Genomic DNA, 18,016 nt, shown 5'->3' with positions numbered 1-18,016 from the left:
TGTCTTTCACAGGGACTATTAAAAGGTGGTTTGGAACTCTGTTAAGGAAAAGAGGGAACAATCCTTTTCCCAGTACTTCTTGAGTTTCCAGCAATTAGTGTTTTGGAGAATTCCTAAGCCAGAATTTGTACATATATTGCAGTTCTCCTGTTCAGGTATTTTATATGCTTAGCTGGCTGTGTTGCAAAATCCTACAATTACTACCCTCACAGATCCTGTGAGGTAGAAAAGTGGTATATTATCTCCACATTATGGATTTTGAACTGAAGAGCAGAGAGACTTGAAATGCCACCATCTAAAAATAGATTAGAGCTGTTACAGTTCATTAGCACAATAAAAACTTTGGAACAAATTGATACCCATCCTGTCCTTAAAAACCCAGCCTCTCTATAAACGTCCTATTACAATGCTACACAATAAGACAAGGGTGACTGCAGCCCTGAAATTTTATGATAGTTCCATGTTGCTTCACTTTCCCAGTAAATGCCAGCACTATGATCCTACAGTATGACTTCAATTACGCAGAGTTGCTTCAAGATGACTTTCAGACTCCAAGAGCAGGTACTCTCAATTAAAGAAGGAAAGGGGAATGGACATGTTGGATGTTCATCAGAAACGTGCAGATTGCTTGAAGGGGTTTGCATTTTGTTGAAAATGTCAATAATTCTTGACACTATAAGAACATAGTACTAAAACAGATAACTCCTATGTTAGAAGGAATTCAGTAAGATGGGAAGATGTATACCAGGAGGTCTATGCTGGCAGTAGGCAGGACACAAAGAGGACTGTTTTATCATTTGGACTCCATTGCGTTGGTGTAAAAGATATAGAGAGTAAAATCCACACTGGGACCCAGGTTTGTGCTGCTGTTGCCTTATTGTCTAATCGTCAAGTGCTTGGCTTCAGTGCTATTATGTGCCTCTCTTGACGAGTAGTTGGACTGAGTGATATTGATGCTAGTTTATCATTTACATGATGACTATGAGACTGTAGGAGCAAATGTGAGGCTGTCATTCTAAGTTAAAGACATTTGGTAGTTCAGCATTTATTAATACCATCCCACCTTGCTTTATCTTCTTTTTCTTTTTAATGAATGTGTCCTCATTGTCACAAGGCTACTGTAGAATGTGTGCTAAAATGTTCTTCTTCAACAGCAAATACAAAAATACTTTGGTAAATTATTATTGTTGTTCTCAGCTCTCATGTTTGGCTAACTGTAAGACATCTGGTTTGGATACCTGGATATTATACTGCAATCATACATGGCTAATAAGCTATGAAGTAGGCATTTTTAAGTACCTTAAAGTTCTTACTAATGTAAAAGTTAAAAGGCCCATAACACTTTTCTTATTCTGTTCATCCAGAAAGTTGTTACTATACCAGCAGTGTCTTGGTTGGATACATCTGACAGCAGGTTTAATGATCTTGATATCAAGAGCTCAAATAAATTTATAGATGTTGAATAACTGATTAGGATGCTTAATAATAACCATAGAACACAGGATATAAACAACATTTCTCAGCAGCAGAAAAATGTTAAGAATATGATCTTTTAAGGAAGAGTGAGTAGATACATATACGCATTTTTTCTTTGACAAAACTTCTGATAGGGTTTTTCCTGTCTGTTACTTTATGTATGCATTTCCTCAAAGAAACCAAATTGCTATGAAGAACATGAAGAAAAATAACGCCATATACCCTGTGGTAGACTGTAGGTAGAAAGACTACTTTCCTGCATTGAAATGTAGAGACACTTTCAAGAAAAAACACTTGTAAAATGACAAACACACACATCTTGGATCCCAGCTGGTCGCAATGGCAGATTCATCTTGTACTAATGCTTGTGCTTCCCACTCTTGTTGCCAACTACTTTGCTTAGGTGGTTTATGCGAGAGGAAAAGTGAATGCTTATGGTGAAATTTAAATCCCGACATGCCTGATATCATCAACTTGGCATCTATGGGGAGAGATGGCGGCAGGACAGGGACACAAATTTGTTGTCTCATTATCTTTTAATTTGCATTAGAAACACCTCCAAATAGTTGGCCTTCCATAGTGGCCTTTCCTAGTTATTTCTCAACAGGGGAGTATAAAGCATTGTTAAGAGTCAATTGCTCTTGGCTAGTTTTTCAAAGTAATTTGACAACATAGTTTGATTTCGCTCTAACATGATCTAGAAGCAGTTTCCCAGTAGTGGGACGAAAGGGAATCTGAAGAAACTATTATGTAGAATTCCTTGCAATTTGCTGCTTTCTTACAACACCTATAATGTTTTGCTCAACGGTAGCAATCTTACTAGCTTCAAACACTCCACTTAGATGTGTTCAGTGATTACATGAACTGTATGGATTTCATACATTAGATGAGACTCAGCTTAGAATACTAATGTTATGTGCTTTTACAATAATGCAGTGAATCCCAATTTCATTTTGATTGCAATGATCTGGAGTCAAATGTGCAAACCTTTGCTAATTTAAGTTGATTTTACCTTTATCATTTTGCATATTATATGATCTTGAGCCACACAAACAAAAGCTTGTTTGGACTTACTGTGCTTTCCTTTTCAGAAAACAGAATTCTTTTTAATTAAAAACACTTTAAAAAAATCAGTATGTGTAATTGCTAACACCTGCTATGTGTTACTAACAGATGTTTCTTACTTACCTAAGGGAACTGTTATAATTACACTATAAGCTTATTGGAATGGCATTTAACCAAGATAGTTTAGGAACTTTAGGTGGTGACTTTGTGTTCTTTTATTAATCTTTCCTATAAAAAAACTTTAAGTGATGAGCTTTTATTTTTTTAATTAATTTAAAAAAAAAAAGAAGAGTCATTTCTCCTGAGTCTCCTCCCTAGCCTGTTTTCACCAAATGCAATTAACCAGAAATAAACTCCGGAGCTTCGGTCTTTCCTCTCTCTTTGATCCATCCATGAGCATCAAGGAAGGAGTACGCATGCATAGTTCCAGGCGTAGCACTGGAAAGGCTCACGTTCAGGCAGTGGTGTGAGAGACTTTACAAGTCCTGCTAATGGCGAGCTTTGAGGAGCGCAGGCTGGCTGCGTGGTGCTGGGAAGCCCACTGAACCCCCATGCCTCTGTGCTCTCAGTCACGAAACACTGGTAGTACCCGAGTCACGGTGTGTTGGGAGGCCCAAGTCAGAGGCATGAGCACAGCGCTTTGTGATCTTTACATTAAGGTAAAGCTGGCCATAGCAGCTCTGAGCGCTGACCTGCGGCTAGCAGCATGCAAACAGGTCGGCCTCCTCTGCGCCACGGAGGCCTGCTGGCCCGCTTCCACTACTAGGAAGCGCTCTGCATTCCCATCCCTTCCACTCGCCTGCAGTGACTGCTCCGTGTTCTCCCTCTGCATCTCCATTTATGAAACTAATCACACAATTACCTGCAGGCATGTGTTAAATATGACACTGGTCTCTGCAAAATAATGGGCCAATTGCAAACAATGAATAAAGAGAGGCAGCTCCATTTATAACTGCTGTTTCAACAGAGCTGTGTTGTAATCAAAGTGATCTGAGGGTGACTCATTAATTAATTGATGTTCTTTTTTATTATGTGCTATTGAGTTAATGAGTAATTTGTGCTAGATAACTCTCTGAACACGCTGATTACGTGAGATATTTTCTGGGGCTTTCATACCAATGACACGCTGAATAGGTGGAAGATGGTTTTTGCTTATGTATACTCATTATTAGCAGGTTGAAGATGAATATAAATCAGCAGAAGGGCATTTTAAAAGGTATTAGATACATGCAACCATTACTTTAAGGCTTTAAACAGATACTCTGAAGCTTTTAATGCCTTAAATAGTATTAAAATCACTTTCTTTATAATACTTCTATCACCCACAATTGGCAGCTTCTAGAAAGGGTGCCTACACAAAAGATTTTTACTGGGAGCATGTTTGTGCTAATGGCCTATTACGTTGCACATACTGTATTTTGGTTTCCTTTTGCAAGGTACTGAAGTGAACAGTAAACAGGTTTGGTCTGCATCATTGGACTGAAGTAGGAGAAATGTATTAAGTGAATATGTAATTGGCTTTTTTTATCTAAAGTGGTATTTAAAAGAATAAAAACACTGTTCTTATATACAGTACACACTTTGCTTTCTGTAGCTTGAATTGTTAAAGCTTTTGCTTTATTGAAACCACAACATCTTCAATGCCATAGGAGTTTTTTATTCATTAAACAACAAATGGCTAAATTGATAATTTAGTCTGACAACAGCAGCACAGTGGAAGCTTTCAGAAGAATCAGCTAAATGTATAAAATTATACCCAGCAATCACTACAGACCTTCATTTTTGACAAGATTTGTTCTAGGTACAGATGACTGTAAACTACCTACTGCTGAGAAAATTATAAGAAGCTGCTGTATATTATGTAGAAAAAAGCCTTTAAAGTACTTTATACAGGCTAAATCCTACCAGAGTCCCTGTTTGTTTGCTTCTTTTCCCCACATTCTCCCTTCTCACTGACCACTTTTCAATCGATTTTCCTCATTTTACATATAGGCAATTAGGAACACTTGAGGGGGCGGAGGATGAATTTTCTTTATTTACATCACATGAGCATAGATTTGAGCATTTGGGGGGGGGGAGGGGGGAGTGGCAGGAAGAGGCATGAAGATACGCTTATATTTAAAAAAAAAAGTTAAACAAGACAAAAATACAGTTAAGAAACAGATCGACTCTTAGCCCTGGTCACAGCTCCTGCAGAATCCAGGCCATCTTGATGCATTGCTAGTTGTGGCACAATAAGACACAGCATGTCGTGATCAGCAGAGGAGCTTTCTACAGTTGAAAAAGTTACAGTTATAACCTCCATGTGGCTTAAAAAACAGGAGCTCAAGAATAACAGTGTTGTGTTTTTTGTTGTTGTTGCTGTTGTTGGACTGGCTAACTTGGAGATCTGTAGAGATAGAGTTAAAATATCCTAAAGACAGGAGATGCAAGTGGAAGCAATCTTGTCTGGCAAATAAGCATACACTGAACAGTGGTCAGTAGCAGAACATTCTACTATATACCAATAGAGCATGTTGACACGGACAGTGATGGAGAAGAAAAGCTAAGAAAAAACCCCAAGGAATGGTCTGGGCTTCAATCAAGAAGATCAATAAGGCGGTCTGGCAGATAGTCTCTTTTAATATTGTCTTATGATATTATACTGCGGTGCTGTAAATGTTTCCATTAAATATATCAACTCCCAGCTATTATTTTAACAGCCAGGCAAGATATAAGTTTGAAATACAGGAAAAAAGTGTAATCAATCTTTGACCTACCTCAAATCTACATTTATATCTCTGCATACTAATTCTAGATATGTAAGTGATTAAGATACAGATGATCAGAGTGCTCAGAGCAATGCCATATGATCACGTTGCAGCACTTCAAACATGCATATCAATGTTTCTTGATCCGCAAATCATCTAGGACTGATTGAACTCTGAGACTAATTTTTTTTTCCTCTGTAGCAAGACCACCATTCTCTTCTCCATACTGAGCAACATATCACAAAATGCACACGTGTACATATGAGTAACACTGCATGTACCAATGAGCTGCTATTTTCCCATTTCACTCTCTCCATTTACCCCACACAGAGCTGAGCAGTTGCACTTTGTGGTCAAGTGCTACAGCATTTACAGCTCTGCTAGATGTATTTACCTTCATCCCCAACAAACCTCTTGCAGATCAGATGGTTTTGGTGCTCTCCTACCTCAGATCCATGGTTACTTACTGCATATATGAATGTTCTGAATTTCCCAGAATGTCCTAATGCTGCTAGTAACATTTTTACATGCATAGCTCTTGATTTTCTGTAGAGCTGAACTGCTTTACAAAAGCAGTGTATGTATTTAGCCCCACTTGGCAGATGGGGGCAACTGAGGCACAGAGAAGTTGAGTGACTTGCCCAAGCTTATAGCAAGTCAAAGATAGAACCAAGGTCCTTTACTTTCTCTTCCCCAGCCCTACTTCTGAACTAGGGACTTCTATCTAGTCTATAATCTACCAGAGGAAAGCTCAAATGAACTCTTTCTGGCTTCTAACTGGAATAAACAACAGTGGCCAGAAGAGAAAATTGAAATTGGAATAAAAATAATACTTTTCCCCTTTTAGACATCCTTACCTTCATGGAGAAGACAAGATGTTTATTGCACTTGAAGATTACCTGGAAGAGCCCAATAGTACCTCTGCTGCATTGGTGCCTTAAAGACATTAAGAGACTGGAAGGGAATGGAAGAGAGACTTGTGGTGGGGAGGAAGAGAGTTCTCAAAGTAGGGCTAAATTTCATTTTAAAAGCTGTCTGAAACTATTTCTTCCAATTAGCAAGAACAGCCTGATGAGTCTTTTCATTTCTTGCTGGTCCTGTATGGGGAAAGTCAAGTTATGTGAGTCATGCTTATTTTTAAAAGAGTTCACAGCCAGAAACAAAAGCACACAGTAACAATAGTCGTTAGAACTAAATATCATTTCTAACTCAATCCACCGTGCAGTGTACTCAAAACCATACCCTAAAGGAGTTACCCCACTGCATTACAGTGTTTCTTTCCCCATCCTTAGGAAAAATATGTTGGAACAACGGGACAGGGAGAGCTGGGAAGGACAGCTGTGAACTTCAGCAAAGTTGAAGGCTCTCAGGCTAAACAAAAACAAGAGCTCAGCTTCATAGCAATATAGGATATTGGATTTTTCTTTTTTTGTGTGTATGTTGTTTTTTCAAATGCAGGCTGTTTCCTGGTGAGCTAGATGACAGTGGTAAAGAGAAAGGAATTAAATAGGCGTGTAACAGCTTTTTAAACATTCATCTTGTTTCCAATGCCAAACACCTGTAAGCTCTGTCAGGGGTATGAGCACTTAAGGACATCCTGCTGATGCAATAGCTTCATGGCTTTAAAAACACAGGTCCACCTCTCCTAGAAAATGGGCCGACTGGCGACAGTAGGTGTCAGCAATAACTCTTCCTTGGTCAAAAAGATTTTAATCACCAGTTTTGATGGGACAAAGCTGTGGAATGTTCTCAGGAACGAAGTACTTGTGGGGTTGACTGTGGTAGCCCTCACTTTCTGTAGTGGTACTTCAAAGTTTTGTCCCAGCTATATCAGAATTTAAATTACCTTCAGCACGCACTGAGGCAGGTCCCAGAGAGCAGCCACTTTCCTAGTGCCAACTCAGGGTCCTTTCCTTGACGCAAATAGACCCTTAGAGGGGGCTGCTTACAGTGCCTTCTAGGTTAAGTATTTTCCAGGGTCTGCTGAGGACACAGACCTTGAAACAGACCTTGAGGGTTAAACCCCAATTTTAAAAAAGTAAAATAATAAAATAAAAAAAGAGAGAGGAAAGAAAGTGGAACCCTTTTGTATTAAAAAAAAAAAAATTGCACATAAACAAAGTACTCTCCCTTTTCTCCCCGCCTTCAAATTAAATGTGCTCAGAAAAATAACATATATATATTTATATATATATATATAAAATAAGATACCCAGAGGCACTGGCTTGCATTAGGACTTAATTTACAGCAAAATTAAAAACCAAATCCAGGCATTCTGAATGCCTGAGGGGCACAAAAGCAGCACCCAAGATTATTAACTTTTGTACCTTTTATAATATATCCCAAAACAGTCAGATTTCCTTTTCAAAATTTTGTAGTAAAATAAAAGTGCTCTTTGAGGAAAATCTTTGCAATTAAACAGCAGATGCTTAACCCCTGAAAAATAGAGGCTTATAACAGAAGTGCTGATAGACCCTTAACCATAGCATCAATAGCAGCAGGTGCTGCTAGAGTTATTAGCTTTCTAAATAGTTTTAATGTAAACAGTATTCTTAAGCTCTACGTGTAGCATAATGGTTGGGATTTGCTCTTTAATTCCTTTTACTAGAAAGATACAGCTCATTTAAAATAGCTGATAGATACAGAAAGCATAAATATACAGTAAGTTTAGACACTGATTGTACTAAATGCAACAATACAAAGAAGCAAACAGGAACACAAATGGTAACACAATAAAACTGTATTACATTTGTGCTTCAAATATTACAATACATTATATACAATAGTCCAAAATAAACATCTCATGCCAAGTGACACAAAAAGAAACAAACAAAAAGCCCGAACAAATAAACCAAAAACCCCAATAGCAAGCAAAAGAATCCAGCTGTATGTACAGTACCTTTTTAATTAACATTCAACTCTGAACTGGAGCAATTTTCACTACATACAGATGCAGTCCGCCTTTTATTTCACGCAACCATTCTGTCTCCCTATATCTACGCTATTCAGTAGGTTCCTGTGTCATTTCTTATATACATGTTGAGCAGAAAAGATAAAAGAACATAGTGCTTTGTATTCTTAACGGTGCGGCATCAGATCAGCGAACCTGGGGTGCATAACCTTCTTTCATCAAACCCTCCTCATAGTCTGTCTGGCACAGAATCATGTTGTTCTTCAGGAAAAATTTGTCTCCAACGCAAAATCTGAAATTACAGTAAAAACAAAAAATAAAGGTAGTTCGAGAGCGAATCATATGACAAAGTCTTAAACATAAGGAATGCACAATAAGTATTCACGATTTTACTGTAACCACCAGAGGCTCACATCTCTGCTGTCTGCTGCAGCACAGACAGACGGACAACACGTGTCTGCGAGAGCTCAACAGAGGAATTGGCCTGGTAGCAGAATCCAGTCCGTGCTTTCAAAAAGCTTGGTGTGTATCAGTGCTTTTGCTTCCCCAGCCAAAGGCTTCATTCAAAGCCCACCAAAGACTGTGGGAGTCTTGGATCAGGTCATCAGCAGGCAGATAAAACAGAATAAATAGCTAAGGCTACTGAGTTGAGTGAAAAGCAAATGTACTGCTTCCACACAAATCAGAAGGAAAACAAAGTGATCATATATAGGAGAATGCCCACCTGAGATGCATCATATTTATGTTGTACAGACACAGCAGTAAGAATTTCTTGCTTTATATTCCAGTTGAATATTTTACTAGAATTGATTTAAACCGGTGTTTCTGAGAACCTTTCCTAGTATAAAAAAAGCTTTCTACATATTGTGATGCAAACCAGAGACACATACACAGGTATGCAGAGAAACCTTTTTTTTCCTTCTTCTCTCCTGTAGCAATTGATTATAAATTTAGTCAGTCAGCTAACTACTTTCTCTCTTGTGGTATCAGTATACATAGCTTTTTACGCTATTATGTGCATCAGAATGATCCGATTGCTACAAAATGCTATGAATTATTTCATTTGATTTTCTCTGATGGGTAGGAAAATCACATAACGTTAGCACTGCTGGCTGTCTGGCTTCAAACTTGGAGCAAAGTGGTATTTCCCAGCTAAGCAACACTCTTGAGCGTGAGGAGGCTCTTCACCAACACCTCCTCAACCCTTCCCCCCAGCAAAGCTGGTGTTCTTGAAGATGCTTGGGGAACAAGTGAATGGGGCCAATGTATAGAAAAACAGTTTCCCTAGTGACTGCCTTGGCAGGGTTACATTCTTTTGTTTATGGTGAACTCTTCAGCTATAAAATATATGGGGAGGCACTGCTCACATTATTCCAATTAAAATGAAAGAAAGTAACCTAAATGAACCCCTTAACACTGATGTGAATGAATGAAACCAGTTTCTACCCGCTAATTATGGATCTCACTACATACAATATTGTTTAATGTGTAACAGATTATAATGTCCTTTTTTGTATAATTTTCAAATGGTGACATCTTGGACACAATTAGGGTCAGATATAAATGCTTGTGTTGTTTGCGGTAGATTTAACAACAGAGTAGCTATGGGAATAGCTGTATATGTATTTAATTGTAACAATTTAACCTTCACATGGTGGTGCCTGCCTTAGTTGACCCAGTAAAACTACGTAAATTACACAAGTTGACCTGCGTGACCTCTGATAGTGGTCTCTCTTTATCAGATAGTCAATTCCTAATGATGTTCAAGCAGAAAACTTGGTGAATTGTCACAGATTAAATTGTGTATTGAAAGCAGTCCTTTAATGTTTTGTGAAGTTGGAGGTTTAAATGAGTAGCAGTTGGACTGATTTACATTTGTGAAGATTGGAATGCTAGACAAACAGTGAACCCATTTATTTTCCAACTGGGTAGCTTTGGAAATTTATCCTTATGCTAGCTAAATAGATAGAGGGAAAATAGTGTAATAAAAAAGTGGATTGAAAAGAATTAGCTCTGCTCTTAAAGGAAAATTGGTTTGTTTATTTGTGGACTTTTTTTCTCTAGGATTACTGCCTGCTGCTGATGATGATTGAAAATCGAGATTATGGAATGATCCCAAAATCTTTATTTATGGTCAAGACAGTTTTACAGAATTTTCAGGTTCCTTCTGTCCTTCCCACCCCAATCCTGGTACACTGGGCAGCCAACAACAAAGAAGTATTTTGGGGATACGTGGTGAAATCCTTGAAGCAAGCAAGTTCTTCAGGGGTTTCTCTAGTTTCCATCTTATGTGTCCTTGTCCACAAAAAGTATTCCAAATAGAATTTTTTTTTGGTGCATTTTCTTATATTAGGTCAATGAGTCTTAACTAGTGCTAATACCTGATGACTTTTTGTTTCCCCCCCCAAAAGAAGTCACATAAAAATAAAAAATCAATTAAAAAAAATCCATCTTAGTTTCTCTTAAACGAACCTATAGATGAGTATGAAGCAGAGGAAATAAGGTATTGTTGCAAATCAGAAACCCCACTGGAATTACCCCAACAACTACTGATGGAGCTCAAAGCTGAGATGACCACCCAGAAAAGGCATCAACTCTATACTGGGGATATTATTCAGCTACATGCTCCTTTGTGATCCGGTGCAACATAGAGCTTATAGGCATGGTTTGTTTATTTAACCAATGGAAAAATACATTGCTAAATGAAGTTCAGTTGCATGGCAGTACTTTTACAGACAGCATCTTACTGTATCACTCACATCAAAATCCTGGCTGAAGGATTTTGTTTTTCAGCCACAGTTTGTACTAAAGTACACTATCTACATGAGGGAGTCAGGTTGCCTTTCCCAATAAAAAGTGTCAATGTGTTTTGCTTTTGCTATGTTAATATGTCGAGCCAGAAATGCTCTACCTATGTCTACATGGCATTTGACAGCTCTATGCATGAGTGGCTTTAAACACACACGGTTCCACAAATCATTTACCTTCTGAGTGTGCAGCTGTCTTGCACAGAGGCTGCCTGTGGCTTGCCCAGACAGGCTGGGCTGTGTGATAACCTGTGGGGTGAGAGTCTGTCTGCATGGGAAGATGCTCTCAGGTTCACCTGGGGCTAGGTTTGCACACTGAGAGGAGAGCCACTGTGCCTGGGGGGAAACCTGCTTCTTGCCATACCTGTAGTCCAAATTCTGCACCCACTTTCATGTAAGCTCAGTGACCAAAGCACATCATCTAAGACCATGGTGAGACTTGTTGTATCCCTAAGTAGTAAATGTATGACTTACACATTCATTAGGTGATGAGGAGGTAAGAACCAGGTGAAAAACATCTAAATGTGGTATGCTAGCTCCTGCGTACGAGAAAAGGTAAGATACAGACAAAATGCAGCAAATTCTGTCCAACGTGTTCCACACTTTCAACCGTATCTGACTCTGAAAACCAGATTTACCTTCTTCTGAAGCCAAAGAGCTAAATCTTGTAACTCCTTCAGACTGCTTTTGCACATGCCAGGATTTAAACCTGGATCAGGTTTAAAATGGAAAGGCAAATTCAAGCCTTGCCTTCCACCTCTGGTAAATGTTTTCATCACGGAATTAACATAGGATGTAAATCAGGACACAATTTGGGCACATACATCAAATAGAGTCAAGGAGCATATTGAGATGCAACTGGGTTAGGAGTATATAATGAGGCAAGACTATTACTCTTCCAGCAGGCAGATGGTAGTCTTCAGCCTTTCCTAAAACCCTCACCCAATTTATTTAATAGGCATGCAGGATGAACGGGAAAAATATACAATAGGCAGCATTAACATGCCAGATTGGACTTACCCCCATACATTGATAACACTACTTTTGACATGACTGTGACATTAGTAGAATGGCCATTATAATTAAGCTACATTCTAGAACTCCTGTCATATTTCACAATGGCAGAAGGAGGGCCATTTATATTACAAAACGACCTCTATTATCACCTTGTTTGGAGGGGGAAGGTGTTCCTAGACTAATCAAAAGTAGTATAAAACTTCAATTTTGAGAAATAGCAATTTCACTGTTCAGAAAAGACATTTAAGGAGATCTCACTACTGTCTGTCATCTTTTCTGATGTACGGGGTGCATGTCAAGGTGCTGAAAACTTAAGAAAGTGAGAGAAATACTGCTGTGAACAAAGATGGCTGTGTGTGAAGTGTTCCTCGGTAATGCTGCATCTTTGTGGTAGACAGAAATAAAATCTGGAAACATTTATTTGTTTTCCCTCAGCCCAGACTTACTCCACCCACATCCTTCCACTCTGCTTTTTATACTCAGGGATGTAACTTGTCTTCTGTTTGTCTTCCTTTCCTTTTTTTAAAAGCTAATCTGAGTTTCCAATGTAACTCAAGTCAATGTTAATCTGCACGTAGCACTAGTAAAACTAAACCACTCTTGTATATCACTCAGTTCATTAGTCTGCACCTACGGTTTACTAATTTTAGTATTCTGTCAAAGAGTCCATTTATTATCAAAGGCTGGAAAGTGTAAGCTGTGGCTGGATTTGTATATTTTTACCAGTAAGATGCACTACATATACACAGAACATATAATGTAATGCATAGAACTGAACAGTTCAATTTACAGTAACTAACCTCAATGTGGTCTGCTTCTTATTTATTGTTTTTTAAAAAGCAAACATGAAGGATACATTAATTTTTATTCTAAATTTAAAGATAATAATTGAAAATAAACAGTTCTGAGGTTTTCAGAATTTGTAAGCTGAACGCACAAACAAAAATCTAACACCGGTGTTTAAATAAGCACGTTCCTAGCATCACATTCTCCCCCACCTTGACAGAGAACAAAGGCAGCACTGTGTGGGCATTTTACATTTGATACCAGAAAGAAGTGTCTACAGCTACATCAGGACAGTGATTTGAATGCGTATATAACCATTTTCAGCCCAGTGTCCATTAAAATAAAGGTTGCTTCAGATAGAAGGAGAGAGCAGTTGATTTAAATGCCCCTTGCTGATAGCAGATGGGAGTTTTAAACCATACCCCAAGTTGACTTCAGAGGCAGACAAAAATTATGGCAGCAGTATGAAACAAGCTGCTAAAGCAGCTGCAGAAATTGAAAGGAAGGACGTAGAAACTCTGGAAAGTGGAAAAGCCAAAGGCAGGCTGAGATCATTGCTGCAGTCAGAAGTGTCAAGCAAAGATGCAGCTGAGCCCACTTGCAAGATTTTCCACTCTATTTTGCCAGTCACACACATGCAAGCTGACAAAGTGTGAAAGGCAGTGTCTGTTTACAAGTTTATTTATTTTTCCAGTGGTTCCCATCTTTTTTCATTCTTTTTTTTTTTTTAAATTTTCTGCAGAAATCAACGATATGGGGACTACTGCCAAAGAGAGGGGAAGTGCTTCTGTGGAGGGGTTTAATGTTGTTACAGAGCAGAAAGGGGAGCATTCAAACCATTAAGATGACTGTTACTAAGCTTTGCAAATATTTAGAAGATGAAAGAAGTTCAAATTAGTAAACAGGACAGAGACAAGAAAGATAAGGGGGGGGTGCTAAAACCTTTAGGCTGGGAACAGAACAAAATCTCTATTGCTTTAAACATCAGGAGCAAGAAAAAAAAAGAGGAAAATGTCAAAAACTGTCTGGACAGAGCAATTAGATGGCAGAGCTGAACAACTTTATGAAATAGAAAATATGCCACAGTGTCTATTGGATACCATGAAACAGGACTCGGTGGCTCAGGAGATCCCTTACATCTGGAGTTCTGCCACATGATGTTCTCAGAGTACATCATATGAGACAACAATGTTTTCTTCTTACTCTGAATCTAGTTTTCAAGAGGCCAATAAAGTGGGACAGATACATTATAGCTTAGTTCAGAGATGGAGTTTATGGCCCAAAAAGGGTCCCTTGAAAATGAGGGTCTAACAGCCATCCACACTGAAACTTGAGTGGTATGGTAAGATGCTCAGAAACAGTAAAGCGAACAGAAAAGCTGTGCAGAAAAGCAGAAAAATGACTGAATCTGTCTCAAAAAGCATTGATGATGGTCAAGTTTCGTTTTCACTAGGCCAGAATCAACTGTTTGAACAGTGGGAATACAGGGGTCATGCCATGGTAAGCCTGAAAACCTGGCCATTCTGAGGATCAGTGTGATGTGAGCTAATATAATTACTTACTTAGTAGTAACTCTGGAAAGCAGAGCACAAAGGAAGGAACACAACCAAGGACAACTTGACAGGAGACATTCACCATTGGTGAACACAAAGTAATGAAGACTGAAGAAATCATTCAGTTTGCTTATGAACATCACATACGTTCTGTTCAGAAAATAGTAGACAGGAACTGTAAATCTCAAAAATCTCAAACACGGAGCTCAACAGAGACTACAGGCTTTGCAGTAGTACTCCAGATGTGGTGCGCTTTTATCAGTATAAGGAACATCCCAAAGAAATTAAGAGTAGAAAATAAAGATGGTGAATAAAGTTAAACATGTACATCTGGCCATAGCTGGTGAGCCTTCCTAGTTTAGTTGGTGATTTTTCTACACTGCTGATGACTTTGCTTGTAAATAAAAATATTTCTCTTCAATAAATACCATGCTATGGATTGTGGCTGGAATGAAAATGAAGAGTAGATCCAGGCGCTCAACTGAAGAAGATTATTTTGACTGCAAGGAACAGCACAGAATAAAGAAATAAAACAAAACTGCTATCTTGTAAACCTATCCTCACCTGAAGTCTGCTATTTGGTTTTAATTCCTCTGTCTTAACTAGAGGAAGAAAAAAGGCTGCTGAGAAGCACAAGAGAAATTATTAATGGCATGTTGACTGACAAGATTATTCAATTTAAAAGAAAAGAAAGATGTTTCATAGTAGAAATATATATATATAAAATAGTGGTGATGGGCCAGTGTCTAGCACTGATAGTTTCTATTTTTATTGTGCAAGTAATGAAAACCAAAAGATTTAAAGCCATTATTAATGAGAGAGTGTAGTCAGTGGAATGCCTTGCTATAGGAACCACAGAGGAGCTAAACTGGAGCATCCACAAAATAAGATTTATTACATAAAAACAAAATTAATTCTTCAGAGTGCCACTAGCCCCAAACTGTGAGGAAAAAAAGGTACCCTACAGGCAGCATGTTTTATTAGTATCCTTGAGAGCTATTGCATTATACTCAGGATTAGGGCTACTTTTGAGAATTTCTGAAATTCATTGAAAGTTCTAGAGCTGCTCCCTGTTTTGAGTAGGTGAATTTGATTGTATTTCAGGTAAATCAATTCCTACATTCCCAATCTAAGGCTCTCATAAAACTATCCATTTGTCCAAATTACACGCAAAATAAAAAATAAGAGACTAGATTGAAGGCTCGGGGATGATATGGCTAAGAATTATAAAATGTCCCTGGCATGCTCCACTTCAGAAACACCTTACAGCACTTCTCCAGTGGGAGTAAGTGGTGTTAGGGCAAAGCACGACGCATACGAGCTGCAAAGTGAAATTGTGCATTAGTTCACACTTGTTTCGGTAAAGGAGGAATATTAAAAATAATCATGACAGCTTTGCTTTTTCAGGGCAAGAAAAAGAAAGTTCACTTCTTCAGATCCAAGAGCTCTAACTATAATGAAAATCTTTTGTACTCAGGGTACCAAGCATTGTCTGCTTTGCTTGACTGATGAAGATTAGCTGACTTCTTACATTAAAGAAGTTTGTCTTGTATGGGCTGAAGTGACAAGACAATAACTAAGTGCTAATTGTGCATAACCAACACTAAAGATATGCAGCCCCATTATGGCATGTAATAAATGAAGCGAACAACAGAAATATATTAGGCACTTTAATAATGATACTAGAATAGCGGTTTGCAGAAATGGATGTGAAGGGTTTAAGAAACGAAACCTAGTCATATGTGTGAGTCTTGAGTGGGTTCTACTGGGAGGCTCTGCCTGCCTTGCTTGGAATGCACTCTTTCAGTTTTGTGGCAAGGCAAAATTGATATAGGACTTTAAACAGCATTAGAACCTATAATTACTTTGCATTATTATATAGTTTAAGCAGTGGTTATTACTTGCCTGGTATTTTAATTTCCCATGCAACATGATGAAAAAGGTCAATTTGGTTTTTTTTTTTAAAGAGTGTAATTGTAGTGTGTTACAATTATTAGCAGCTGTACATTTTATTGTTCTTTAGGGATGTTTGATTTTTAAATGACTACAGTGTTACAAAATAACATACTGTAGGACAAGGTGAGTTAGCAAAGCTTATTTAGAGCTGTATCTAACTTTGTTGTGTTAGACTACTGTCTTCCTAATTTGTTATTACTTCCTAGGAATGTACATCTCATTTTTCTTCCCACTTGAGGGAAAAAAAAAAGAAAAAAAAAGAAAGAAAAAAAGGAAAAAAAAAAAAGATTGCTATAAAATTCTAAATTGGATTATGTAATAATTGAAAAAACATAATGGGTACATTAAGGAGTGGACATAATTGGTTCTATCATTGCCTAGACCCCATAGAAGTCAATGGGAAATCTGCTAGCAACTTCTCTAATAGGATTTGGCCATCAGTCTGAATGTTGTTACAGTGAGTTAGCCATAAATGCCTCTGAAAAATGCAGTTTTTATAATTTTACCATTTTTTACCTTTCTTCTGCAACTGTATACATGACTCTTCAGAACAAAATGTCTGGTTTGGATCCTTCTGTAAGCTACAGTCAAGAGATGGAAGTGAAAAGAGGGCAAAGGAAGCCCAATGATGCTACAGAGAAAATGGTGGGAACAACATCTTGTAAATTTAACTGACCACAGTTCCATCAACAGGAAGAGACATAATGTAATTTGAAAGAAATACATGTGACAAAAATGAAGAATTCATATGAAATTAATGCAATAGTGACAAATGATATAGATCTTTCCTCTACAGCAAAGGATCTCAAAGTCCTTTAAAATATTAATTAATTAAACTTGACAGACAGCCTTCTGAAGCAAGAGGAAGCAACGTTACTCTTGCTTATTGGTGTGGGATTTGAGGCACAAAAAGTCTTCTGGCCAAGGTCATAAAAGATGTTCTGCATCACCCATGGAAAGTATCCTGGTCTTAATCTTGGGCTTCCACTACTGGTAGATGCTTCCTCTTCACTTGAACACATACGCACAACAGAGCCAAATAAATGCTTAGTTTATGGAACAGACCCAATACATTCTCTTACCTCTGATTACAAAGTTGACATGCAAAACAGTCCAGGTGATAAACATTGTCCTTAGCTCTCATCACCATCTCAAAAGCAGGTATGAGCTTACTGCAGGCAGCGCAGTTTCCTGTAACGCCAAATAACCTGAAGATACAGAAAGACAAATATTCCTGAAGATGCTTAACTGAAAAGAAAATCAGATTTTCATGTTTTAATCTTCGTTTCCCCTCAGTAGTTGCCTGGCCTTTGACTGATTTCCCAGCACAGCTCTCTTTGGAAAGGCTGGTGGTGGTGCAAGTCTGCCCACTTTCCAATACAAAGGCACAGTCCCTTTGTCGGAAGAGAGCCTAATGGAGTGGTGACAGCCTAATATCCCACCTAATGTGACGTTATTCTTCTACAGGTTATGCTGACCTTTCTGGGTAAAAGGAACATCTCGTTAAACTCAACAAAGAAATAGTAAACACATTAGGGACGTTACATAACTGTGCGGACAGGGGTCAAGCCGTTTGCATACGTGGGAAGAGTCTTCAGCTGGGATCGCGCCATTCAGACGAGAGCCACATAACCTTGGCTTTTGGTGTTATTTATTATTAAAACACACTTTAGCTAGAAAAGAAATAACACTTGA

General features: G+C 38.2%; 1 protein-coding gene across 6 annotated transcripts in view; it reads right to left on the bottom strand.

Moving 5' to 3' along the window:
* Positions 1-4,136: 4,136 nt before the first annotated feature.
* LMO3 (LIM domain only 3) overlaps positions 4,137-18,016 on the bottom strand; it is a 62,669-nt gene continuing 48,789 nt past the window's right edge. For all 6 annotated transcript variants that reach the window (XM_052669292.1, XM_052669288.1, XM_052669289.1 and 3 more), the window contains 2 exons: positions 17,404-17,529; positions 4,137-8,494 (listed from right to left, as the gene is read on the bottom strand). In XM_052669292.1, the coding sequence (XP_052525252.1) occupies positions 8,389-8,494; positions 17,404-17,529 (232 nt within the window). In that variant the 3' untranslated portion in view covers positions 4,137-8,388. The remainder of the gene's footprint in view (positions 8,495-17,403; positions 17,530-18,016) is intronic.

The sequence above is a fragment of the Tympanuchus pallidicinctus genome, unplaced genomic scaffold (assembly GCF_026119805.1).
Source record: "Tympanuchus pallidicinctus isolate F22 unplaced genomic scaffold, pur_lepc_1.0 scaffold8, whole genome shotgun sequence".
Taxonomy (NCBI): domain Eukaryota; kingdom Metazoa; phylum Chordata; class Aves; order Galliformes; family Phasianidae; genus Tympanuchus; species Tympanuchus pallidicinctus.
This window is presented reverse-complemented; position numbering and strand designations above follow the sequence as displayed.